We start from the raw sequence: 25,962 nt of genomic DNA, 5'->3' as shown, positions 1-25,962 counted from the left end.
GTGGGGACATTAAAATTTCAGGATTTTGTTTTTCCCCTCAGTTATATCCTCAAGAATTTCTTGTATTCTTTAGGCAGGTTCATTTAAACTTGGAAGTCACTTCACTCAAGCCATTAGTTGGTATTTTGTGGAACTTTCTACATTCAAAAGATTTTAAAGCCACTATCAAAAGTTACCTTCCTTTTTCTTTTCTTTCTTTCCTTTCTCTTTCTCTCTCTCTTTCTTTTTTAAAGTGGGCAACCCCATGCTCTATCAACTGAGCCAGCCAGGCATTCCCTCCAACAGTTATATTTCTCGGAGTAGGGCCTTCTCCCTCCTGTAAATCCCAAATCCTCAAGTGACTGACAGGTGTAAGACAGAGGTGTAAAATGCTCATCTGTCACACAGTGTCACCAAACAAACGTAAGGCAGAGTCAGTGAGCACTGGTGGCCCAGTACCTGGGCTGTTCCTTAGTCTAGGCTAATTTGCCTGAGCCAAACAGCAATGTGAAGAGTTTGGGTCTTGACATGAAACAGACCTGTGTTCAAGTATGGCTCTGCCACTTACCGGCTAAGGAACCTCTGCAGTTACTTATCCTGAGTCTATTGTGTCTTGTGCGGAACGGAGAAAACAAGGCCTACTTTGCAGGGTCATTGCAGTGTAAGGTAATATTTATTAAAGCTCCTAGCATAAGGGAGGAACTAAAAAAAAAAATGGCAGCTACTATCATGATTTAGGAATTAGAGGAGCTAAGGGAAGCCAAGAGTATTAGCTTGCTTCTCACTGGGTTGTCTATGCCACATGAAATAAGTTGGAAATACAGTCCCCTCACAGACCTCCTTTGGCCTTTAGAGGGTCATATGAAGGAAGGAGAGGAGGTCTCTTCTGACCTGGGGCCTTTTCACAGGTGTTTGGGCTAGATGTCTTGAATACCCATTCTCTCTGGCCTGCCTGAACATGGCAAGCAGGGACAAGAGCCAAGCCACTATCCCATACCAGTCATCCACTCTGCCATCCTCCACTGCCCCTAGATCCATACAGCCTCCTGCCATGGAAATTTCCAGGGCCCTAAGCCATGGTCAATATGATAACACACATACTATATATAGGAAAACCTTCCAAGAGCTCTAAGCTATGAGTCAGTTTTCTTATTTAGTTAATTACATCATTTCACAGGTCAGGAAACTAAATACTGAAAGAAGACTGTCCTGCCCAAAGTTGGACCATGGAGTTAAAAATAAAACAGAAATGTTCAGACTCATCAATTCACGGCTCTTTGTCCTTTGAGAGCCCCATTCTGCACGCTTGATGCAAACGTGTCTAAGAACATCTTCTTTGAGAACAGGCCAAAATGACAGATGCTTCTACTGCAGGGGAGGCTACAGGCCCGGGGGCTCTGGCGTCAGGGACATAGCAAGCAAGTTAGGATGGGCCACCTGGTCAAGGACACTATGATGTTATCTCCTCACCTAGCTCCTTGACTAGTCCAAGACTTACTTCTTCCTAAAGTCATCCCTAAGAGATGAAGTCCTAAGACCTTGCTCACTCAGAAAGTTGCCTGCTTTGCCAGCTGACCCTGGTCGAAAGGCATTCATGGTCACCGAAGATTACGAAGACCATGTTGGTCTGTTAATTGGGTAGCAAGCACACCCAAAGGCTTCATCCTGGATGCAGTATCCATCCGTCGTTTCCCTGAAGGCAGGCAACAAAGGGAACTAGAAGGGGAGCCCCACAATGTTCTTGTAAGGTGACAGCTATCATGGTTCTGTGATGTGTTTGATCCCTGCTCCACGACGTGCTACCTTGTGTTGAAGAAGCTGCTGCAGCTGGTGGGTTCTACTGACAGCCTGGACAACTTTACCAAAGTTCCTTCTGATGCCCTATCAAAAACCTACAACTATCATTCCTCTGCCATCTGGAAAGAGACTGTGTCCTCCACATCTTCTTACCAGGAATTTATGGACCATCTTGTAAAGACCACACCTGAGCCAGGTCCCTGCTTTGGCTACCACCGTATGTTCTTATAGGAGCAGAATTCAAGTGAACTGAACTTGGGGTAGGGGGCGGAGAATATTCACAGCAAGGCACAGCAAGCTCTAGGCGGCACCTCTCTATCGCACACAAACCCAAATCATCACAGTACCCCCTGTGGATTTCTAAATCCACCCCCTGTGCACGCCAACCCAAAACAACAAAGCTCTCGGGTAACTTTGAAATGGCATTGTTAGATGCTGCACAGACTCAGTCCTCTAACTCAGAAATATTAGCCCGTTTCACAACTTTTGAGACAATTTAGCGTGGACTCATTTTCAATACCACACTTACACGATACTCGAGAACCTGCCGCTGAGCACCAAAGAGAATCACGATCATGTTAGACCAGCCCCCTAAACATGTTCAGGGTATAAAAGCAAAGCAGTATTCAATTTAGAGTACCTGTGGGAAAGTCTTTGCAGAGAGACCTTATTGTCTTTGAATAATATGATTCATCAGATTCAGCATCAAGAATCTAAACTAGATCCTTATGGCACAATGATCTCAAACTTCTCTTTAAACTAATTGTGATGTGTAGTTAATTACTATAGAGAAATTGACCTTGGTTAGTATCTTATCAAGAGATCACACGGCCTCTTATTTTTCCCCTCCCCACTGTGACTTTTAGGCCAGACTGTTTAAAAAGGGAATCGGCGCAACAATGACCATAAAAATCAAGATAATAGTTACCTCTGGAGGGGTGGGATGAGACTAGCTCTGCAGTGCTGTGACATTTTATTTCTTGACTTGGGTGGTGGTTACATGTGTGTTTCCTTTATAATTATTTATTAAATTGTACATGCTTGTGGACCTTTTTTTTTTTTTTTTTGATCTATGTTACATCTCAAAATAAAAGAAAAAAGTAAATTCATTTTTAAGTAAAAGTATTATAGAACACCTAGAGCTGTTCTATTATGCTTGCGGGTCTATGTGAAGCACAAGTAGAGGCCCTGCTTCAAGCCACCTGCCAGAGAATCTCTACTGTGCTCCTACGAGAGAGAAGTGTGGCTGGGCAGAGGTCTGACGGCTCTCTCTGCAGTGGGCCAGAAGTAACAGTTCATGCGAGGCTGACGCTAGTTTTCAGTGTTAATTTGAGAACAATCCTACCGCCGTCTTGAGTCTTAAGAATAACTTTATGATAGGGGGCACCTGGATGGCTCAGTCGGTTAAAGTGTTCAGTTCTTGGTTCTGGCTCAGGTCATGATCTCAGGGTCCTGGGACTGAGTCCCGCATCGGGTTCCCTGCTCAGCGTGGAGTCTGCCTGTCCCTCTCCCTCTGCTCCTTCCCCTGCTCTCGCTCTCAAATAAATAAATATCTTGAAAAAAAAAAAAAAGGAATAACTTTATGATAGGCTGAAATGAATCAGTGATGAATGTTCACGGCCACTCAAAGCCACAACAGCAGCAAGTGTAAAAGACGTAGGACCGTTAACCTAAAAATATGAAGTTAGAGGGACTGAATTTGGGTTTTCTAAGGACATCTCATATCACCGAGGAGCTTGAGGAGGTGGGAGTAGAGTGAATGCACTCTGAAACAGTGGTGTTCAAACTAAGATTCCAATTCACCAGGTCTGGGAGATGGGGCAAAAATCAGTATTTTAAAAACAATTCCAAAGGGTATTTTTTTTTTTTTTTGACTTTCCAGATTGGGAACCAATGTGTAATGACACCGTGATTACTTTCCCAGCAAAGCCAGGGTCCCTGCTACTTTTCCCTCTAGGTCCCCTTGGTTTTCTCTACCTTTGGTTGCAAAAGAATTGGTACAGCCTGCCACCCACAAACGTTTGAGAAGCAGTGATTTTGTCTGCCACGCCTAGCTCGCTTGGGAGGAGGAAGTGTGGAAATAAAGGTGACTGTACACAAACCAGAAGGCTACGTACATCAGTGAACAGTGGTTACCTCTGGATGGCAGGTGAATGATTTCTCTTGGGCTCTTTTCATTTCCAAATTTTCTATGCTGAGTTTCTTATATCAAACATTTATTTATTTATTTTTTAATTTTTTTTTTTTTTAGATTTTATTTATTTATTTATTTGAGAGAGAGAGAATGAGAGACAGCATGAGAGGGAGGAGGGTCAGAGGGAGAAGCAGACTCCCTGCCGAGCAGGAAGCCCAATGCGGGACTCGACCCTGGGACTCCAGGATCATGACCTGAGCCGAAGGCAGTCGCCCAACCAACTGAGCCACCCAGGTGCCCCTATATCAAACATTTAAATGAACATTTAAAAGACTCACGAGAACAGACATCCTCTGCTCTTGCCAAACTGGTTTCTTCTTCAGGAGCTGAGCAGAAGCCGGTGTCCTGCACCGTGGCCCCACCTGGCATCAGGGACAGCAATGAGGGAAGGGTGAAAGAGCGAGAAGCCCAGGACAGGCCAGGGCTCTGCAGGTACACTCTACCCTGAGCTCATGGCTTCTGAAGGATTTACTTGGGGATATGCAAAAACATTTCTAGATCTTTCTTTTCCTTCCCCGCCTCCAGTCTGAGCCCTGAATCGCCACTTAAAGAAGTCACTTGCTCCTTAGTCCTTTTCAATATTGATTTATTTACTGTACAAAATATTTACACTATCGCTGCAGCGGTCTGGCCCCTTGGCCTGGCCTGACGGATTTGCAGCAGCGCTTGGTCTCTAGAAAACATGCTGATGCTCTCCTTGGTGTTCACTCGGTGCTTGCTTGGTCTCCTTCCAAGACACTACAAGGCCAGCCGTTTACATGGCCCCCCAAGTACCTGGGCCACAGGAGCATAAATCAAAGAACTGGCCAAAATAAGAAACGTGAAATTCACAATTGCCCGAGAAGTAACAGGTATTCTTCCTCCTGACATGTTGTACCTTTTCCCCATACTGGCTGGTAGCACAGCAGGGTTAGAAAGAAAGGTAAAAGAAAAGGCCAAACAGGGCAAAGATACTTTGGAACAGACTTAGGAGACAGAGTACACTGGAAGAATAGAAAACCACAACAGTACCAAAGGGTTTTTGTTCAACCAAGACCCTGGGGCTGAGGCCCACCACAGGGCTGCAAGCTGCCGCAGCCGGGCTGTAGTAACACCCAGGATGCGCCAAAAAGTGCTACGACCAGAGCTGAAAAGGACAGATCTCGCCAAGAAAATCAAATCGAACTCCAGCACTGGTCTCCAGAGGGCCACTGGAGGGGAGAACGCAGAATCCAGAAGAGAAGAGCTGCCAAAGACAGCAGAACCAGCCCCTGAGCCCCCAGCTGGAAACCCCTCTCTAGGCCTGAGGGGCAGCATCATGTTTCCAGGGTGATGATGAAACTTGCCTGTATTTGTCCCATGGGAAAACGCTGGAGCAAGCAGCAGCACCTTGTCCTGGTCCCTGAGGACAGCAGTGACCGTGTGGCATGGAGGACCCTGGCTGGGGTTGTCGAGGCCCTGATGCTGGATCCTGGACCCAAGAACGAGTGAGGTCAGCACCCAACGCCAAGAAGGACAAATGACAACCGCAAAGGAGTGAGATCAGGCCGCAGCAGGAGCAGCTCAGGAGGGCTGGTTCCTCGTGGTCCCTGGGAACAGGAGGGCTCAGACAGGCTTCCAGGAGGCCGAGGCACGGCCACAAGCCCCGCCTCATCCCCGGACTCTGTGGACTTGCTGGTTTTGGCAGTAAAGATGGCTTGTAATCAGGGTTAAATGCCCCGTTGAGAATGGTAGCTTGCAGCAAAGCCTTCTTAAAAACAGAGATTCGGGAAGTTGATGAGATACTGAGTCTTGAAAATGGCTGCATTCAAATTGTCATGAAAAAGGATGGTGTGACTTACCAAGAGCCAGTGGCAGTTTCTCTTCAGTCACCGTGTAACAGTGAACCTACTAGATCGTCCTCCCTCCTCAGGGGCTCTTGCTGGCAGCTTAGAGAGGGAAGGAGGTCAGTGGGCCGCTGGGTGTTTGCTGTCGGACCCCGCAGACCTGTGATTAAGCACTTCAGCCACTGATCCCTTTTCCCTTGCCTCAGTGCCGCCAGAGAATACCAAGCAAGGAGAGAGTCAGGGAGTCTTAGCATGCTATTCTTACTACCCCAAACCCTTGCTACAAAATTTTCTTCCGTAGAAAGCTAAAGAATCCCTAGCTCTTAGCAGACTGCATAAGGTGGAGCTAAGCGGCCAGGCCCAGCCACACCTCAGTGTATAGGACAAACTCAGGGACAAACATCAGTAGTCTTCCAGGCCAGCCAGAGGCCTAGACATGCCCTAAAGGAAAATCATTTTCAGCACTGGAAGCTATGGCCCAGCTATCTTTCACATTCTTGGGTCTGTTTTTTCTCACTGGCTCAAACTCAAGAAAAAGCTTAGAGAGTTCTTTATGGATTAATGATCATTTCCAGAAATGCCTTCAGGGAAAAAAGCTCCTTTTCCAGTTCTGACACCACAAAAAAAGATCCTTTTGTGCCATCAGTCCCCCTTCGAGGTAGACCAGTGGTGGACCTGAGGCCGCCATGGTGCAGAGGGACGAAAATGAGGACTGCTCATGTGGGTCACTTGCTATCTGCGCTTCTCCCGGCTCCTGGTGGGAAGGGGCCATTGCCCTGTGCCCAGGAAGGACTCACGTCGCCGAAGGGCAAGTAATGCGGGCCGCAGAGGGACCTGTCGGGGCATCGGCACAGGAGGCTGAGCAAGGCGGGCCCCAGCCTGCTAAGGAAGCCGAGCCATTTGTGTAATCTCCCTCAGCTCCCGAGATCTTCTGAGAACCAAGTGAAGTGACAGCAGCGTGGTCTTCTTCTCATGAGTGAGCAGCTCAGACTCCACGCCGTGCCGAAGTGGCTGGTGGGGGAGAGGTGGAGGGGGCAGCGAGGGAGCAACCTGGCTCGTAGGCGAGCCAGTCCTCCAGACACGGGGGAGCATGCAGCAGCTTCTGGCTGATGGAGACGCGTTAGGGTCAGTGGTTGTCACGGTGTTAGGTGTACCCAGGTGCTCCAGGAAGCACGGGGGCCCGGGGAGTGGCAGGAGAGTGGTCAGAGCATGCCGAAGCCCTCGCAGCCCTCACTGATGGCCAGCTGCAGCATCCTGTGCACCTCTTCGTACGAGTCATATGTGGGGAGGCACAGCTGGTTAAAACTGAAGGGCAAGGGGAGAAGTGATTAACTCACACCGCCAGAAACCCTGACCAGGGCTGGAAGAGCCTCCCCCACCAAGAATGTGCCCTGGGCAGCGTGCGACCTACCACGTGTGTGCAGTCGGGAGCGTGCTGTGGGTCGGAGCGGCAATAATCTGGAACGAGGGACAGAGGGCGGCAAAACCTCCGGGTGGTAGCTGAGAGGAGCCCGTCGTGAACTGCAGCAGCCGAGCCAACTCCTCCTGGGTCAGACTGGACACCACGGTCCAGAACCACCTCATGACCTGGCAGGGAGAGCACAAGGTGGGGGTCACACTCAGTGTGCAGCTTGGCACTGGACCCTGGGGAAAGAGGACGACACCCGGAAGTGGGGGACACGGGTAGCGACGGTGAGAGCCGACAACTACTCCAGACATTTACCCTGTCACACCAGCAGCGGGGCGGCCTGACTGGCTGGTTCTGTTTCTCGGCCTTTCTAATGTACCACTCCTGCGGCAGATGGCACAGCCGCCCTTAGGGACCAGGGCTCCCTTCTGCTTGGACAACCAGCTGTCTTTCCCTCGTGTACCATTTTTTTCCCCAGTTGAAGTGTCTGCCTCTCTGACTCTAAAGTCTTTCCTTGCCACATGGCACAAACCCAGTGAAAAGAAGTCTGGCCCACTTACCTTTTCTCTGAAATGCCATGAGCCGCCAACAACCACTGCATGGGCTTTGAAGTCAGACACACTGATGTCCCCAGTCCCACACATCAGCAGCTGGAGAAGACAGTCAGGTGTTACTAGGACAGTCGGAGACAAACACCCAATAAAAGGTCCAAAGAGTCTATGTTAACATGCAAAACATGGAATAAAGGAAACACCAGGAAAAAGACCAGAAGGTGAGATCATACATAATGCCAGAACTCTGCTTTAGGAAAATCAATTATAACAGACCAATGGTTCCTAACCAGTGTGGTTAAAAAAAAAATCCCACAGCTTTTAAAAAAATATACAGATGCCTGTGGCCTTACCCTAGACCTGCTGAACCAAAATCTCCAGGAATGGATTAGGAACTTGTGTATTTTGAAAAAGTTTCCTGTTACCGATGTGCACCTCTAATTTAGAACTACTGCTGTGCAGGGGCGCCTGGGCGGCTCAGTCGGCTAAGTGTCTGACTCTTGATTCCAGCTCAGGTCATGACCCTGGGGTCATGGGATCGAGCCCTGTGTCAGGCTCTGCGCTCAGTGGGAAGTCTGCTTCTCTCCCTTCCTTTCCCTCCGCTCGCGCACATGTGCTCTGTCTCTTCTCTAAAATAAATAAATAAATCTTAAAAAACAAAAAACAAAGAACTACTGCTGCAGATTATTTGGAATTGAAACAAAAGACAAATAGAGAACCAAGTATTGACTGAGACTGTTCTGGACATGGCCTAGGAATACCAGGACGAAAAGGCAGGCCCCTCCCCTTTGATGAAAACCCCCAGCTCCATTTATGAATTTGTCACATGGCCCTTCCTGTTTCCCAGGATCCATCCTTCTTTTGTGGATTGAACTTTTACCACCTTCTCTTCAGCCCTGCCTCTACTTGGTCAGATAAATTAAAAAGTATACTAAAAAATGAGAAATTAATGCTATCAGAAGCCTGAACCTCTTGCTGATGTCCTAATTTGGTTCCGGATCCAGCAGGTGACTGGGCAGACTACGAGTACTCCTTCAATAGCTCTAAAGAATGATATGTCCTCATCAAGAGACAAGAAAAGCCCAAATTAAGCCTGAGGAGCTTTGGCTCCTTCAAAAAGAACCTGCTAATAAGCTAATGAGTACGAGTAGGGTGTGGAACAACTCTAAGAGACTGTGTCCTTTCTTCCTCCTCACTTTTACAAATTGTTACAAAGGTTATGCTTCATGATAAACCGAAATACAGTTGATGTTCCTCAGCCCAAAAAATAACAGTATTAGGTGACAGGTCTATTGGAAACTTAAGGGTGAGAGATGGAGCATTCATTTTGTTTGAATTTCATGTCTGAAGGTACAAATGTGACAAAAATCGCACACGACTTTGATTCTTGTTCTCAAGGCCAATTCAGTTAGTAAGAATAAACACTGTACAAGACCACCAGAAACTATTTTTTGTTTTCTCATTTCTGAAGAAGAATCTCCTTATAGGAAACCGTTTGCAAAAACACACTCCTCATAAAGGCTGTGGCAAGTTGGAACCAATACCTTGCCATGTATTTATCATTTGTGAGCAACAGATCAATGACCACCTGATTTTATTTTTTGCCCACAACTTCTATTTTGATAATTACAGAATGGTATTCACCATCTTAGGTCCATTTTTCGGTTGTTACAGGGTCTGCAATAAGAATATATTAACTGTATAGTGCTGTAGCAAAAAACTGTGAAATATGTCACATCTTTTGGTTTGTCTCCTTCCCTGGAATGTAGCTCCATGAGGGTAGGGACTCTGTCCTATTCACTGCTAGCTCTCCAGTGCTTCAAACATCCATGTCTCCTGAACAAATAAATTCTATTATTCCCTTAAATCAACTTTAAGTGTCACAGGATTTACAAGGACTGTACACAATACCAAGGTTCTTTACTCTTCAACCTGTATCACTAATACTGGATGAATAAAGGACTATTAATTATTACTCTTCAAAAATAATTAGTTATTTGGTTTCTAATGTTCACATTCTAACGTTCTGAAAGCTGGAGACAAGGGCAATGCATGGAAGAGTGACAAAAGTGAAACCAACTCTTGAATGAAGGACTTTCCCACTGCATCTCACAACAGAATGTGTAAGGAGCTGGTTCCTGTGGGCACACTCACTTACCCGGTCAAGAATGGGGGGTTCTGCAATTGTAAGCACTTACCTCAAGCTCGTTTTCATCAAAAATAGCCAAAAGGTTCTCAGGGACCAATTCATTCAGGCCTGAAACAAAGTGGCCGAGTTAAAGCCATACCCACACCATGGATTCAGGAGTTTTTAATCTCAAGGCCGAGAGTAGACGGGCTCTCACCTTTTAGGAAGTGTTCCACCTCCTCTTTCACTTGACTGGCCAGACGATATTGGGCCAATAAATTTAAATAGAAGATTTTATTTGCATTGGTGACTGGGGTTTGAGCTCCACCTGTCATGAGTTCTACAACCTGAAAGAAAAGGCAAAAGACAGATGGGGGAGGCTGTGGATGGGAATTGATTAGATGACACCTGCCCGGTACGGCCTGTAAACCCAGCCACAGTCATGAGTTTCTGCGGCACACTCAACCTCTCAACACATCTGGTTTTATACAGTTACTGAGCTTCAGCGGTCCTACCACTGTTGCCTAACCCACTGGCTACTAGGGTATCGGAGGGAGTCTTCTCTGACCAGGTCAAACCACGGTGATGCAACAGGACGATGTCATGGTTCCTTGTTAGCAATATGCTGATGTCTCTATGATCCAAAATTAAGCCCCTCATGACCTTTTCTCTTAAACCCCTGAGCTGATTTATCTGACAATAAATAAGGCCAGATAAGTAGTGAAGAAGTCTTTTTAGATTTCAGAAATTCTAAGATGGGAACCACTGTTCATTTATCTTTCCAATGTGTTCCCGGAGGCCACGGGATTATGCATACAATGGTATCAGTGGTCACAATTCGTTAGTTGTTGCTATTTTGCTTTCGATGGTGTATTACTGCAACTTTACTGTCATCACCATCTGATACTATTTAACCCCATAACATAAACAGAATCCAATTTGCATCAGAAATGTTTTTGGCTGAGGTGACTGGGTGGCTTAGTCAGTTGAGCATCTGCCTTCGGATCCGGTCATGATCCCAGGGTCCTGGGACCGAGCCCCACATCGGGCTCCCTGCTCAGTGGGAAGCCTTCTTCTCCCTCTGCCTGCCTGCCTGTTTGCCTACTTGTGATCTCTCTCTCTCTCTCTGTCAAATAAATAAATAAAATCTTAAAAAAAGGAAATGTTTTTGGCCAAAAAGAAAATTTTTTTAATTAAAAAAAATTTTTTTTAATTAAATTAAAAAGGAAATGTTTTCGGCCAATAATTTTCTAGTAAAAAAGCCGAAAAATACACAGGCACAGCGTTAAAATAGGAGTTACCTATTTCACGACCACTTAAGTTGAGAAAGATACTGCCGTCCCTCCCAAAGCTGCTTGTGCAGGGACACTCGATTTTCACTCAGTTCTTTTTCTACTGGGAAGTAGGAATGGGTGGGCTATATGGGTACATATGTCTTTTGCTCCATCATATGGACCAAGATCATCACGTGTGGGATGCAGTGTCCTGATATGGTTGCCACTAGCCTCACATGCCTATTTACATTTAATGAGAATAAAATAAAGTGAAAAATTCAGTTCCTTGGTGAATAACCAGGCACATTTTGGGTGTTCAAAGACAGCACAGATAAACAACATTTGCATAATTACAGAAAGCTCCATTAGGTAGCCCTGCTCCAGAGGAGGCCGGGAACCATGGGACCCACAGGCTTTGGTTTTCTTTCTCACCTTATCCAATTGACCTGATCTGTTATATTTCTCTTCTGCAAAGACCAGCTCCATCTCACTCATGTCATTGTTGAGGATGAAGCAAACTTTAGATTTGTAGAATTCTGGGTCATCTGTTTCAAAGTACTGAGAAGACAGAAAGAACAGAACGTGATGACTCTTACCCAGAAATGAAATCTGTAACTGTTTGGAACCTTCAACCTTAAGAATAATGAGCTCAGGGCGGAGGGATTCCAGAATTAATGGCCAGAGTCCTTGGTAAAAAAATGTATACCTAAGACTTTACCTTGTAATGCATACGTAGTCCTATGATTTGGGCCAAAAAAGAGCGGGTGAAGCGAGCTCGGACCAGTTGCTTGTAGGCTCCTCCTAGAGAGGACTCATAGAGACACTTGCCCACCAGCCGCCCTGCAAACTCATACATCTTCAAGCGCAGATGAGCGGGGCGATTAGGGTTGGGATGTACCTGTCAAAGAAAGAGATTAAAAGGCTCTGGGCCATTTTTCTTCAAGTTTAGTTCCGGAAAGACCCTCCCCATCAACTCTATCCCAAGGTAGCAAGAATTTCAGTGTTAGAATCAAAGAGTCATCTAAATGACATTAGTTATTCAGTAGCTACCATGAGTAATTTAGAGTGACTGGAAGATGGAGGGCAAAGAGGGACCTACAGTAAGTAGAAAAATTTCACATTAAGTTTGTAGTCCCTGGCTGAGTATGGAAGTTAACCAGTGGATGATGTGATACCTTTACCCTAAACCAGAACTTCTTTCAAACAAAGTCTACTTCTCTACTCCCGATACCTCTGCCTAGTCAAAGATCTAGTACAGAATATAATGGCTTTAGGTGTGGTTTGAGAAAGTGGCCTAATCATTATAATAATTAGCAGATAGCCACTGCACTATATTTTAGTCAAATACTCATCTATCTGCATTCTCTTATTTTACAGACGAAATAATAAAGGCAAAGAGGAGGGAGGCAATCTAATTTGGGTTCATATTGTCAGTATCAAAATTAAGAAAAAGACACAGGTTGTCAAATTCCCAGGACAGTTTCAGGATCTCAAATCCTTCTTAGACTATCCATTATAACACAATTGACATTTTCCACCCACCCATGAGGAAGTCATAAACTCACTAATGCTTGGTTGTTGTCACTGAATCGGGTGAAGAGTTGATTGGTGGTATCAAATAGTGCTTTGCAGATGAGCTCAAACCATTCCCGGCGAGGCCCTCCCCAGTCCAGAGCTGAAAAGTATAATAAAAATAAAATGTGGGAGTGCTTTGGGTGGCTCAGTTGGTTAAGCATCCAACTCCTGACTTCGGTTCATGTCATGGTCTCAGGGTCATGAGATCGAGCCCCGAACTGGGCTCTGCGCTCAGCAGGGAGTCTGCTTGGGATGCTCTCCCTCTCTCTCCCTCCTCTCTCTGCCCTTCCCCCTGCTGGCACACGCACTCTCTCTCTAAATAAATCTTAAAAAAAAAAAAAGCGATTCTGACCTACCACCTCTTATCGCTTGTGCTCATCGATTCATCGTTCGACACTCTCCACCTTCCTTCCATCCCACATTAGTGTTTCCCCACTCCCCTCACCCACATAAATGGTGGCTTTTTTTTTTTTTTTGAAATCCCACCCCTTTCTGTAGGATTATAGGATTCAAGATATTCTACTCACTAGGTTAATGCCCCCTAGTATGGAAACACAGGAGATCAGAGGTCCCAGGAAATGGACATTTCTCTTGTTCTACAAGGTTACTTTCCCATCCGGTCCAGACTCTTGGAGCTTACCCGCCCTTCCCCCAGTCCCCGTGTCTGCGCTCTACAGCTCCACCAAGCCACCTGGCCTGACAACACCCCCTTTTCTGCTTCAACTCATGACTTCTTTTTCCTTTGGAAAAATACGCTTGGGCAGGGGCAGGGGTAGGGGCGATATTTTTGTGATTTGTGTAGAGCAGGTAAGGAGGAGGGGAGGAATGGGGAAGAGAGTTAAAGAAAATGAACATAAGCTTTTAAAACTGACCTTCTTCATCTTGGAAAACCACTTCAAAGTTCTTGCTCCAGTCTGAGATGGAGAAATTCCGAGTGGCTTTCAGAGACTGAAAAGCAGTTAAGGGAAGGAAACTGTCAGAAGACCGGCAGGCATCTCTTGGGTGTTAGAGACGAAAACACAAGAACATTGCCACTGTCCCTTTAACTGTTAGTACTTGGAGGAGATACAGTACTCATAAACTTTAATCATATCATTTTATATTTAAAATGCACATATCTCCGGAAGAAATTTTAAGATTTTAAAAAACAATTTAATTCATCTTTACACCGTTGCTTTGTTGGGAAGTTGAAGTTTTTTTTTTTAAATGTTCATTTTACTAATGAGAAAACTCTTACATAAAGAAATAAAAGGACTCAAATTAGTAAGCTGTCAGCAAGAGAACCAAGGAGTCCTGGTTTTCAGTGAAGTACAGCGTCCACTGGAACTCTCTATCCCCAAGGCAGCGTTCAGACAAGGAGCCATGCCACACGGACAATGTGGCTGAGAAAAGGGGTTTCCAGTCACACCTACCAGAGCCAAACATCACAAACACTTTCTGGGCAGGGACCAAGGCTTCTCATTCTTGAGGAATGCGAGAGCTATGCCAGTGTCTGCTCGGTGGAGACAGACACACATCAGGTGTTCCTTTTCCATCAGACCAGAGTGACAACAGAAATCATTTCCTTTTAACCCAACAAAAGCTCTTCTCTTCCAGGGATTCAAGAACAAGAATGCTCTTCTGTAACAACTGCTTCTACCTCCCCCACAGAGAAGTTCCATGAGATGGTTCAGGAACTAGCTCAGTACAGATTGTAAAGCCAATGTGTCAACTAGTCTCTCCCCTCAGTCATATGTCTTGAACAAATCCACCCCAAACTTAGTATAATCAGACACAGAGAAGAGCAGTCTTTAATAGATATGTTTAAAGAGAAGACAAATTTGGGTTCCTAAGAAAGATGACCTGGAGGATAAAACCAAACACCAAAGAGGTTTCTAGTTGCAAAACCCTGACAACTGATGATGGAAATGAAACTTTACGTACCGATTCCAACAAGGTATGTCTGCTGACCTTCAGGGTGACTTTGGAATGTGGTCTTTTCATATGTACCTGCCGAAGCTCTCGCTGGAAGAAGTTCACCTTGTCCTGAAAGGTCTCAGAGCCTCCTGAGGAGTAAAAAGATCCATCATGATGACAGCCTCATTACAAGACATCTGTGCAGCCCACCCCGCACCTTCAGATGCCCAGGGTGGCTGGGTACGCTGCCTTTCCTGTCGGAATCCCTGTCCAATCTTACCTATATTCTTATGGAGGGAGCGGATGAAAGTGGCTGCTAGAATGTTCCTCTCCTTACAGCTAAGCTCCACAGGTGGTTGAATGCCATCATCTACCACTAGTGTGAGGAGCTTATGAACAGGGTCAGGGCCAAGGTATGAAAACTAACAAAGGAAAAAAAAGAAGGCGTTAATCTATAAAACCCTCAAATCCAGCAAAAACTTTCCATATCCCTAACCTTTGGTACCAACCAATATACAAATTAAGCCTGTCTTCTCTAAGTGAGCATCTCCTAGGAGTATATCGCCTTGGTTTTTTTTTTAAGATTTTATTTATTTATTTATTTATTTATTTGACAGAGAGAGAGAGACAGAGAGAGCAGGAACACAAGCAGGGGGAGTGGGAGAGGGAGAAGCAGGCTTCCCGCCGAGCAGGGAGCCCGATGCGGGGCTCGATCCCAGGACCTTGGGACCATGACCTGAGCCGAAGGCAGACGCTTAACGACTGAGCCACCCAGGCGCCCTCGCCTTGTTCTTCATCTCAGTGCTCTATAATCCAATTGTACTTTAAATTATTTGAGTCACAGAGACTGGATTTAGTGAGGATCACAGGCAACACTACAGCCCTCCTAACATAAAATGTAAGAAGGATGAAGGCAGTAAAGATATATAAGATACAGGGGTACCTGGTGGCTCAGTCGGTTAAGTGTCTGCCTTGGCTCAGGTCATGATCCCAGGGTCCTGGGATCGAGCTCCAGGTTGGGCTCCCTGCTCAGTGGGGAGCCTGCTTCTCCTTCTGCCCCTCCCCTGCTCATACTCTCTTTCTCAAATAAATAAATAAAATCTTAAAAAAAGATATATAAGATACAAATGACTACCTGACGAGGTTGGGCAGACTGGCTAGAGGAAAGCAATTCACTTTTAGATCTCAAAAGCTCAGAGAAGTTAAAACAAATGTTTTCAATACATGAGAATGCTCATTCTAAAAGAGTTTACTTCAGCACACTGGGAAACCAAGTTTGGGCCAGAACTGCCAACGCCCTTTCCATTAACTTAGTCTCAGTGGCAAAAGATAACTGTTGAAGAATTCTGACTTGCTACTAACTCCTGTTTCTGTAGGCATGTGTCCCTCTAGAACTTCTATTTTCTTCATGCCATGTTGTGAGGAGAAAAGGACCCTTTCTTGATTTGGCAATGAATCCTGTGTGCACGATAAGAACTTCCAGAAAAACCAAAAGCCCTTCTAGGAAAAAAGAAAAGGCGGAAACATTCCAGGGTTGAAGTCTCCTCAGCATGAACCAGATGTAAGGTCCAACTTACTTTTGTTCCTGGGCACACTCGGAAGGTATAAAGGCGCCAGGGAATGATTTTCAGGTAGAACTCCTTCACTGAGAATTGCTGGAGGACGAAAATACAGAAAAGGAAGTGAATGATAAATAGAAAGGGTCTATTGGGGTATCATAATAAAAAAATCAGAGTCCCTACTCCATTCCTCATAACCTTTTCCCTATAGGGACAAAGAGGATAGTTTTTTAGTACTAACATCAAATCAATAACATCAATTCTATCTTAAAATACGCAAATCAAAAATATTACTCTGACAATGCAATTTCACATAGAGACATTTCATAATCTTAACATTCAAGTTTCACCACCATTTCTAAATGTCTGAGATCAGGTTTTACTTTAGGAGTAAACATTTCACCTAGAAACTATCAAAATCTCCCTCTGTTCAGCTGGGTGCTGCTCAAACTTCCTCAATGGACAGGAGATACCAATGGCCTACACCCACTGCTTTAACTCTATTAGAATGGTACCAAGGATCTGTCACGGGAGGGCAGGTGAGGGGTGGGGGTATGTGTGAAGGTGGTGGTGTGGTTTCAAACAAAAAAGTTCATAAAAATACGTAAGACTAAAGAAGGGTCTCTTTATACTGTTATAAAAAAAGGAAAAGACAAAACAATAACTTTTAATTTAAAAATACTGTTATCTACATGTATAGATCAGGACTTTTTGATTTTTAAAAAATTCTTCATGAAGAAAATTTCAAACACATACTAAAGAAGAGAAAATGGTACAATGAGCCTTAACAGTTATCACTTCATAGTCAATCTTGTTTCATTACCTCACCCTGGCCCTCATTCCCATTCCCCTAGTCCAAAGTAGGGCTAGATTTTTAAATGATAAATGACACATAGCAAAGTCTGAAGTAGAACAAAATTAGTACTCTGTTTTGGTTATGAGATTAAAGGGATGTAACAGGATGTTTCAAGAGCTCTTTTTTTCTGCGATCTGAATGACTAAGCAAAATATAAACATTAAAAAGAAAATTCCTAACACAAAGTGCCTCTCAGCTCAGGGGCCTTGGGAGCTCACCTCCTTGCCTCTGCCAAAATTTCTCTATTCCAATCTTGTTGCCTGATAGTGACATGCATCTATTGTGGTTTCACAAAGCACAGAATGAAAGAGCAAATTGTTTCAAAACAGCATAAAGGGCCAACAGTAATTTTTATACCAGCGAAAAATTTTTAATGGTCAAAAGTAGCTTTCTTTAAAATTCTAAGAGCCATGCCTTGAAAAATCTTCCCAGGAGTAATCAAAGACCACCTCTGGTGCCTAAAGCACCAGGGTACACAGAATCTCTAGAGAGAGTTTTCACCTCGTCCAAGCCAAACAGGTGCAACAAAAGAGGGGGCACAATCTGCTGCTCAACCTTAAGTAGCCTCTCTTAGTATCCCAGAAACCCTACAAGTCAATGATCTTGCCCTGATTCTCACACTAATACTTCGTGGTTTTTTACCAATGGCCGATTATATGCAGGTTCAAGCAGGGGGATTTTGAGACAAGAAATAGGAGGTCTAGGGCCGCCTGGGTGGCTCAGTTGGTTAAGTGTCTGCCTTTGGCTGAGGTCACGATCCCGGGGTCCTGGGATTGAGCCCTGCATCGGGCTCCCTGTTCAGTGGGGAGCCTGCCTCTCCCTCTCCTTCTGCCCCCGCTCGTGCTTTCTCTCTCATGCGCGTGCTCTATCTCAAATAAATAAACTCTCAAAAAAAAAAAAAAAGAATGGGAGGTCCAACCTTTGGTGACACATAGCAGTACACCTTCTTTGGTTTCTTCACCTTCTCAGGGGTCTGGCACTCAGAGGGTGAATCTTCATCTTCCTCCTCCACAGCTGTAGAAGGCCGGCGCTGGGAGGAGCTCATGTGCATGGGCGGAAGGTGCCAGGGCGTGCTGGTACAGTTGGTAGCATTATAAAGATAAGCCTCAAAGTAAATGCTCACTCCTGAGGTGGACACATTGCGTTCAACAATATTCTTCTCATTCTCTGAAGTGTAATAAGGAACAAGGTTTTAAAGTAGGAGACGGGGGAGAAAAGAGATGACCTATCACTAGACCTTTAGTCCACAGGACTCAAAGCCAAGTTTGGTTCAAATAGCAAATGTGTGTGAGGCTGGGCTGAACGATGCAGACACACAAAGAACGAGTGGTCTGGGAATGGGACTAAATCACAGCTTTTCTTTCAACTCACCACTTAGGACAATAATGTCAAATTCACCATTATTGATTGGCTGATTTTGGTATGAAATGCAGGCATGGAAGCAGCCACGAGAATGCAGGGTGAGTCGCAAGAACACCTGGCAGGTCTGCCTGTTGGATGTCACTGACTTCTCAAACGAGACACCAGTGCTCTCTTCTTCTTGAGGACCGAGCTATGGGAGGAAAACAGAGCATCACTGAACATATAGAATTGTCCCTACTGCATGGCAATTTACTCTTTACAACGAACTTTCCTATCTACAAGCTGATCTAAGTTTCATAATTACTCATGAGATGGGCACTGCCAGACGAAGGAAGGACAGCACAGAAGTCAGGGTGGAGACAAGAGGAAGTGAATGAGAAGGGGTAAGAATGACAGAGAAGGAGCACACAGATGAGGAAGGGAAGCTGCTTACCTCATGGATGGACACACCATAATTGTGCTCATCTCTCAAGGATGCGGAATTGTTGGTAGGGTTGTCGTACTCATCTCGGGGCACTATTTGAAGGGTGTGTGGCTGTCCACAGGTCAACACCAGAGTAGAAAAATGGCACACTATCTTGGTCTTGGAAGGAACCACCATTCCTGGAACAGACAATGGAATCTAATCCTTAGAGGGGGGCTTTTCAGAGCACAAAGATCTCCTCAATCAGTGAGTCCCAGGGAGCTGGGCCCCACCCAATTCCTAGGGACAAACACCACCATTAAGAGGACGAGAAAAAGAAAGAGATTCATTCCAATGAACTGAGGGACTCATTTTCACAAATTTCCAACCAATGCTGCACTAAACAAAATGAGAAAAGGACTCACAGGAAACAGAACTGAGAGTTCCATAGTGCCTACAGTCCCACTGGGAACCTACAAGTGAGGCAGGCCTCAGAAATAAGTGCTAAACAACCACAAAACAAAGAAACAAGCAAAAAAACAAAAAACAAAAAAACCCCCTGAAACAGGTGCAAATCTAAGGACAAATGTACAAGACTCCTATGTTGAAAACTACAAAATGCGTATGAAAGAAATGAAGAGGTCTGTATAAAGTCAGAGGTTACCATGTTTATGAACTGGAAGATTCAACATAGTAAAGATGTCAATCCTCCCCAAGTAATATACAGGTTTAATACCATTTTTTTTTTAAGATTTTATTTATTTATTTGACAGAGAGAGACACAGAGAGAGAGGGAACACAAGCAGGGGGAGTGGGAGAGGGAGAAGCAGGCTCCCGGCAGAGCAGGGAGCCCGATGTGGGGCTCGATCCCAGGACCCTGGGATCATGACCTGAGCCGAAGGCAGACGCTTAACGACTGAGCCACCCAGGCGGCCCTGGTTTAATACCATTCTTATCAAAATCTCAGTGAGAGCATTTGTAGATATAGAAAATAGTGTTCTAAAATTTGAATGGAAAGAGAAAGGATCTAGAGTAGCAAATAACAATCCTGAAAAAGAGTAAAGTAAGTTTACCCAATTTCAGGATTTACTGTATAGCCACAGTAATCCAGATTCTGTAGTATTGATGGAGGGACAGACCCATAGATCAATGGTACAGAACAGAGGACCCAGAAATAGACCCCTGCAAATATGCCTCACCTATCTTTAACAAAGGTACAAAAAAAGGGCAATGTAATAGGGGAAAGATGGTCTTTTCAACAAATGGTGCTGGAACAACTAGACATCTATAAGGAAAAAAAAAAATCTTGACACAGTATACAAAAATTAACCAAAAATGGATCACAGCCTTAAATATAAAATGTAAAACTTCTCGGGAAAAAAACAGGAGGAAATCTTCAGGATCTAGAACTAGTCACAGAGTTCTCAGATACCTAAAGCATGATCCTTAAAAGAAAAAATTAATAAACTGACTTCATCAGAATTAAAAACTTTTGCTTTGTGAAAGATCTTGTGAAGGGGGTAAAAAGAAAGGCTAAAGATTGATAAAACAGGGGTGCCTGGGTGGCTCTGTCAGTTATCAGGTGATCAGGCCATGATCCTGGAGTCCCGGAATCAAGCCCCACATCAGGCTCCATGCTCAGCAAGGAGCCTGCTTCTTGTTCTCCCTCTGCCCCTCCCCACTCATGCTTTCTCGCTCTCAAATAAATAAATAAAACCTTAAAAAAAAAAAGGACAGGGACGCCTGGGTGGCTCAGTCGGTTAAGCGTCTGCCTTCAGCTCAGGTCATGATCCCAGGGTCCTGGGATCGAGTCCCGCATCGGGCTCCCTGCTCCGCGGGGAGCCTGCTTCTCCCTCTGCCTCTGCCTCTCTCTCTATCTCTCATGAATAAATAAATAAAATCTTAAAAAAAAAAAAAAGGACAGAACATATTTGCAAACTATATATATAATAGAGGACTAGTATGTTGAATACATAAAGAATTCTCAATAGTAAAAACCAAAAACATCCAATTAGAAAATAGGCAAAAGACATTTCACCAAAGAAGATACACAAATGGCAAATAAGCACATGAAAAGATGTACAGCATCATTAACCATTAGGGAAATGCAGATTAAAACTACCACATCCTTGGGACGCCTGGGTGGCTCAAGTCAATTAAGCATCTGCCTTCAGCTCAGGTCATGATCCCAGGGTCCTGGAATCGAGCCCCACATCAGGCTCCCTGCTCAGCAGGAGGCCTGCTTCTCCCTCTCCCACTCCCCCTGCTTGTGTCCCCTCTCTTGCTGTGTCTCTCTCTGTCAAATAAATAAAATCTTAAAAAAAAAAATACTAAGTGTGTAACTACCATATGACCTAGCAATTATATTCCTGGGCATTTACACCAAAAGAAATGACAACGTATGTTCACACAAAAACCTGTGCATGAATTCTCATAGGTTTATTCATCACAGCCCCAAACTGAAAACAACCCAGATGTCCTTCAACTGGTGATGGTTAAACAAACTATGGTACATTCACATTGTGGAATACTTCTCAGAAATAAAAAGGAACCAACTACTGGTACACTCAACAACTTGGCTGAATCTCCAGGGAATTAGACTGAGTGAAATATAATTCCATTTATTAAAGATTTTATTTATTTTATTTATTTGAGAGAGAGAGAGAAAGCACAAAAGTGGGGGGAGGGGCAAAGGAAGAGGGAGAAGCAGACTCCCCGTGGAGCAGGGAGCCCCCCGTGGGGCTCAATCCCAGGACCCTGGGATCACGACCTGAGCTGAAGGCAGATGCCTAACCAGCTGAGCCACCCAGATGTCCAATATAATTCCATTTATATAACATTCTTGAAATGACAAAATTATAGAAATGGAGAAGAGATTAGTGGGCTGCCAGGGGTTAAGAAACAGGTGGGTGGGGGAGGGAAAATGTGTGGCTATAAAAAGGCAACATAAGGATCCTTGTGGTGATGGAAATGTTTCGCACCTTGACTGTATCAATGTTAATAACCTGGCTGTGATACTGTACTTTAGTTTTATAAGATCTCACAACCATTGGGGGAAACTGGGTCAAGGGTACACCAAATCCCTCTGTATTATTTTTTAAACTGCAGGAGAACTACAATTATCTCAAAATGAAGAGTTTAATTTAAAAATAAAAGCCTGAGACATATTGTAAGGATATGAACTGTTCTCCACTGGTGGCAAGGAGGTGGGGTGATGATAATTCCTGTGGAAAGGAGTCTGTGGGTGAGTCACTGAAGTAAAGGAGGAGATACATGGAGAGGGATGTGGCTTGGGAGCCACCTTGTCCACAGCCTTCCACTGTTATAAGAGAAAGAAAACTAAGGACCAGTCAAGCAAAGATACACAAATCTTCTTAAGGCTCCTCTTCTTATCGTTTGACTCCAAAATGTTCCCAAAGTCCTCTCATTTCTGTGGATACCAACCTGGCCAGTACTTAACGACACCCTCAAAAGGGTGTCACAGAGGAGGCAGGGCACACAGAGGAGACAGGATGGTTAACACACTAAACAGATTTGTTGCAGAATCAGAAGTCAGAGATTACACCTTTAGGCTTCAAAGTCGGTGAGCACCTATTATCTGGCATAAAGGATATGAGTGGGGAAAAAAAGTAAAGAGAGAGGTCTCAATTCTTAGATATCAGCAGTGTGGGCAGACACTCAGCCATGAGAAGGAAAACACATACGGGCAGTAAGGGTGGAGTTAGGGTCAAGGGGCTTTTACTTGAAAAGATTTCAAAAATCAGAAGAATTTACCTTTTGTCTATTCTGGCACCCATACCCCTTAAGAACTTACTAGGCTGATGACCCAGCAATTCCACTCCTAGAGAAATGAAACCGTACGTCCACACAAGAACTTGGACACAAAAGTTCACAGCAGAATTATTCACAGCAGCCAAAAGCAAAAACAACCCAAATGTCCATCAGCTGACAAATGGATAAATAAAAGGTGGTATATCCATACAATAGAATGTCATTTAGCAAGAAAAAGAAATGAAGCACTGATTCAAGCTACAGGATGAATAAACCTTAAAAGCATTATGCTAAGTGAAAGAGGCAGTCACAAAAGGTCATATATTTTATGACTACACTTATATAAAATGTCTGGAGGAGGCAAATCTACAGAGTAGGTAAATGGTTACTTAGGGATGGGGAGGTTTGGGGTATATGGGGAATGACTGTTAATGGGTACCGATTTCTTTTGAGGGTGATGAAAAATGCTCTAAAACGAACTGCAGTGCTGACTGCACAACTCTAAATTTTTAAAATCATTTAACTGTATATTTTAACTGGACGGATGATGTGGCGTGTGAATTAAATCTTAATAAAGGTGTATTTTTAAAAAGCAAGAAAGAAACATACAGGAAGGAAGGGATGGAGACAGGGAGGAAAAAAAGAAGAAAGAACATACCAGGCTGAAAAATCTTATAGTAGGGACTGTAGGCCACGTTTAATCCACCAAGCTTCACCGAGATTTCGTAACGCCCCGCCCTGCGCACAGTGAAGGCCACCTTGACCACGTTGGAACTGGGCTCCTGGAGGACTTCCTGAGTCACTGGAATTTCCACTGCCAGCTCGACATGAGAGATGTGAACTCTCAGTCCCACCGGCCGATGTGCCGGGAAAGGCTGCCCGTTCTTGTAGAATAACTGCGGTGGGGGGAGACGAGGGGCACTCGTTAGTGAGCAGGAGGAGACAACTGTTTCCCACCTAACTCGAGAGAGTGTGGGGAGGCACGAGGTAGCTGGCAAATCCCAGTACCCACTGTTCCTACAGTCCTCCCCACAGACACAGAGAGAAACGCCACACCTCAGAAAAAACACCGAATCGTGAACAAATTCTTAACTTGTTCAGGAGACAGAGATAAAAGATACTGCTGAATCCATCTCAACTTGACATTTCTGAACCACAAATGCTGTCCCCTCTGTGTACCCGCCCTTCTTACTCTATTACCACTGCTCACCCAAACGTGAAGGTAAGTCAGTGGGTGCCACTGGCGCTGGGTGAGCTGAAGCGGCAGGCAGGGCCGGGGGGTGGGGGCAGGCAGGCAAACTTTTCTGTAAAGGGCCAGAGAGTACATACTGTGGCTTTGTGGGTCATACACAACTACTCGACTCAACTGTGGTTAACTATTAAGTGTAAAAGCAGCCCACAGGCAATACAGGAAGATGAATGGGTATGGCAATAAAACTACATTTACAGACACAAGAGGTGGGCCTGATTTGGCCCCTCAGGCCATAGTTTGCCAACCCCCAATCTATAACACCTATTCTTTCTGGTGATATTTTTCTTCTTTTGAAAAAGTAACATTAAGCTTTATGCATCTTCAAAGCTAAGCCCCTACTAAACCAAAATGATAAATTATGACCCTTCCAGATAGTAACAATTACTAAGTCCCTAGGAGTGACTGAAAAACAAGGAAACATGTTAACATTCTAGGCCAGCACTACTCTGGAAAGCAAGTGATTCAGAAAACCCAATGGGTATGGAGACAGAAACATTCCCTTACATGCACTCGGAAGGCCATGCTGTGGCCCACCTCATAGGGGTCCTTCCAATCCCAGGAGACTTTGCAAGACCGGGGATCCAGGTAATTTCCCCGCACGTAGTCATAAATAGTCCGGTCCCCTCTGCGCTCACGGTCCTCATTCTGGAGGAAGCTGACTACGCGTGCGGCAAGCTCAAAGAGGAACTTAATTGTGAAGAAGAATGCAACCACAGACACTGTGATCCCACCTATGTAAAAGAGAACACACATACCACCTGCCAGTTATACATCAGAGCTTCTCATTGTGGAAAAGGCCAGTCATCTTTCAAAAATTAAAAGAAGTCAGGATGAGAGAACAAGACTTCCAAAGAAACATCGTAGTGGGTCACTACCTCTGTGGGTGAAGAGAAGAACTTCTAAGATTTTTATTTATTTATTTACTTACTTACTTATTTATTTATTTATTTAGAAAGCATGCGCAAGCAGGGGGAGCGGCGAGGGAGAGGGAGAGAGAATCTCAAGCAGATGCTGTACTGAGCGCAGAGCCCGACCCAGGGCTTGATCCCACGACCCTGAGATCATGACCTGAGCCGAAACCAAGAGTCAGATGCTTAACTGACTGAGCCACCCAGATGCCCCAAAGAGAGGAACTTCTATACCAGGGGTCAGAAATTACAGGCCAAATCCCATCCGCTGCCTATTTTTGCAAATAAAGTTCTATTAGAACCCTGCCTCATCTATTCATTTACATATTGTCTAGGGCTGCTTTTGCCCTAAACTGGCAGAATTCAGTAATTGTGACAGAGCCTGTATGGCCTGGGAAGCCGAAATATTTACTCTTTGGCCCTTTACGGAAAAAGTCTGCTGACCCTGGTTCTATACCATGGGCCACACAGAATGCCCATCCCCTCCTTTCCTGCGTGGGCTAGGCCCTCACAAGAGTCCTAAAAAGAATGTGAATTCTATTCCCTCCATTTGAAAGTCTTCCCTTCTCTTGTCCACTTGGCAAAAGCCTTCCCCGATCCTCACCTGCATTAGGGGATCCCCCTTCCGGGCTCCCTCAGACTCCTGCCTATTCGCCTATTATAGCTCTTCTCCCCCTTGACCATCTCCCCATTCATGTTATGAACTTCTTGAAGGCAGATTTTTGCCTTATTCGACTTTGACTCGGCGGGAAACACTGCCTGGCACGGACCAGAATTACTCAATAAATATTTCCCAAATGAATGAACTCCACTGTCAGCTCTGTGAAGGTACATTCTGGCATGAGTAGAAATATTTCTAAGTCTATTTTCAAGAGGAAAGGGATAGACAGGGAGACAAAATGGATGTAGCAACCCTAACAAGAAGATAATAGAGACAACTCTTTCCATAACATACCAATAACGTAAAACATCAGGTCCCTTCAATGCCGACAGACAGCGAGGATCACAGCTGCAGCTGCAAAAGAAAACCTGTTTAGTTTTTTCTCCAACTCTTCCCAACAGCCATCTCAGGGAGAGACAAGGAACATATGGTTTGAGTTGACGGACTCGAGCCTTACTATCCCTGTCCTCTCTCTCTAGCCTGACAGGTGCCCTATGACAAACTGCGGTGAAACAGTCACTGCATCTTCACTCCTTCTAAAGACTTCCAATCTATGACCACCCTAGAATACCACAAACAGCCA

At 44.8% G+C, this 25,962-nt stretch overlaps 1 protein-coding gene across 1 annotated transcript; it reads right to left on the bottom strand.

Annotated features, from left to right (window-relative positions):
- Window positions 1-4,510: 4,510 nt before the first annotated feature.
- Window positions 4,511-25,723, bottom strand: AREL1 (apoptosis resistant E3 ubiquitin protein ligase 1). The gene is made up of 18 exons (XM_021679562.1): window positions 25,674-25,723; window positions 24,315-24,541; window positions 23,217-23,454; window positions 18,818-18,987; window positions 18,394-18,574; window positions 17,942-18,189; window positions 16,185-16,262; window positions 14,888-15,029; window positions 14,635-14,756; window positions 13,584-13,659; window positions 12,702-12,811; window positions 11,855-12,034; window positions 11,569-11,694; window positions 10,080-10,209; window positions 9,933-9,991; window positions 7,744-7,833; window positions 7,187-7,362; window positions 4,511-7,080 (listed from the first exon to the last, which is right to left on the bottom strand). Exons 1-18 carry the CDS (start codon window positions 25,687-25,689, stop codon window positions 6,978-6,980), a joined length of 2,472 nt encoding a protein of 823 aa, XP_021535237.1. The 5' UTR covers window positions 25,690-25,723; the 3' UTR covers window positions 4,511-6,977.
- Between the last annotated feature and the right edge of the window lie 239 nt (window positions 25,724-25,962).

Source organism: Neomonachus schauinslandi, chromosome 9, assembly GCF_002201575.2.
Source record: "Neomonachus schauinslandi chromosome 9, ASM220157v2, whole genome shotgun sequence".
Taxonomy (NCBI): Eukaryota; Metazoa; Chordata; class Mammalia; order Carnivora; family Phocidae; genus Neomonachus; species Neomonachus schauinslandi.
This window is presented reverse-complemented; position numbering and strand designations above follow the sequence as displayed.

What these genes read in the sequence shown, in the direction of transcription:
- AREL1 (XM_021679562.1), bottom strand. An exon ending in GACTACGTATGCATTACAAG is followed by an intron (nt 11,695 to 11,854) that starts GTAAAGTCTTAG and finishes CTGTCTTCTCAG; the next exon opens with TACTTTGAAACAGATGACCC. An exon ending in GGTGGAACACTTCCTAAAAG is followed by an intron (nt 9,992 to 10,079) that starts GTGAGAGCCCGT and finishes ACTTTGTTTCAG; the next exon opens with GCCTGAATGAATTGGTCCCT.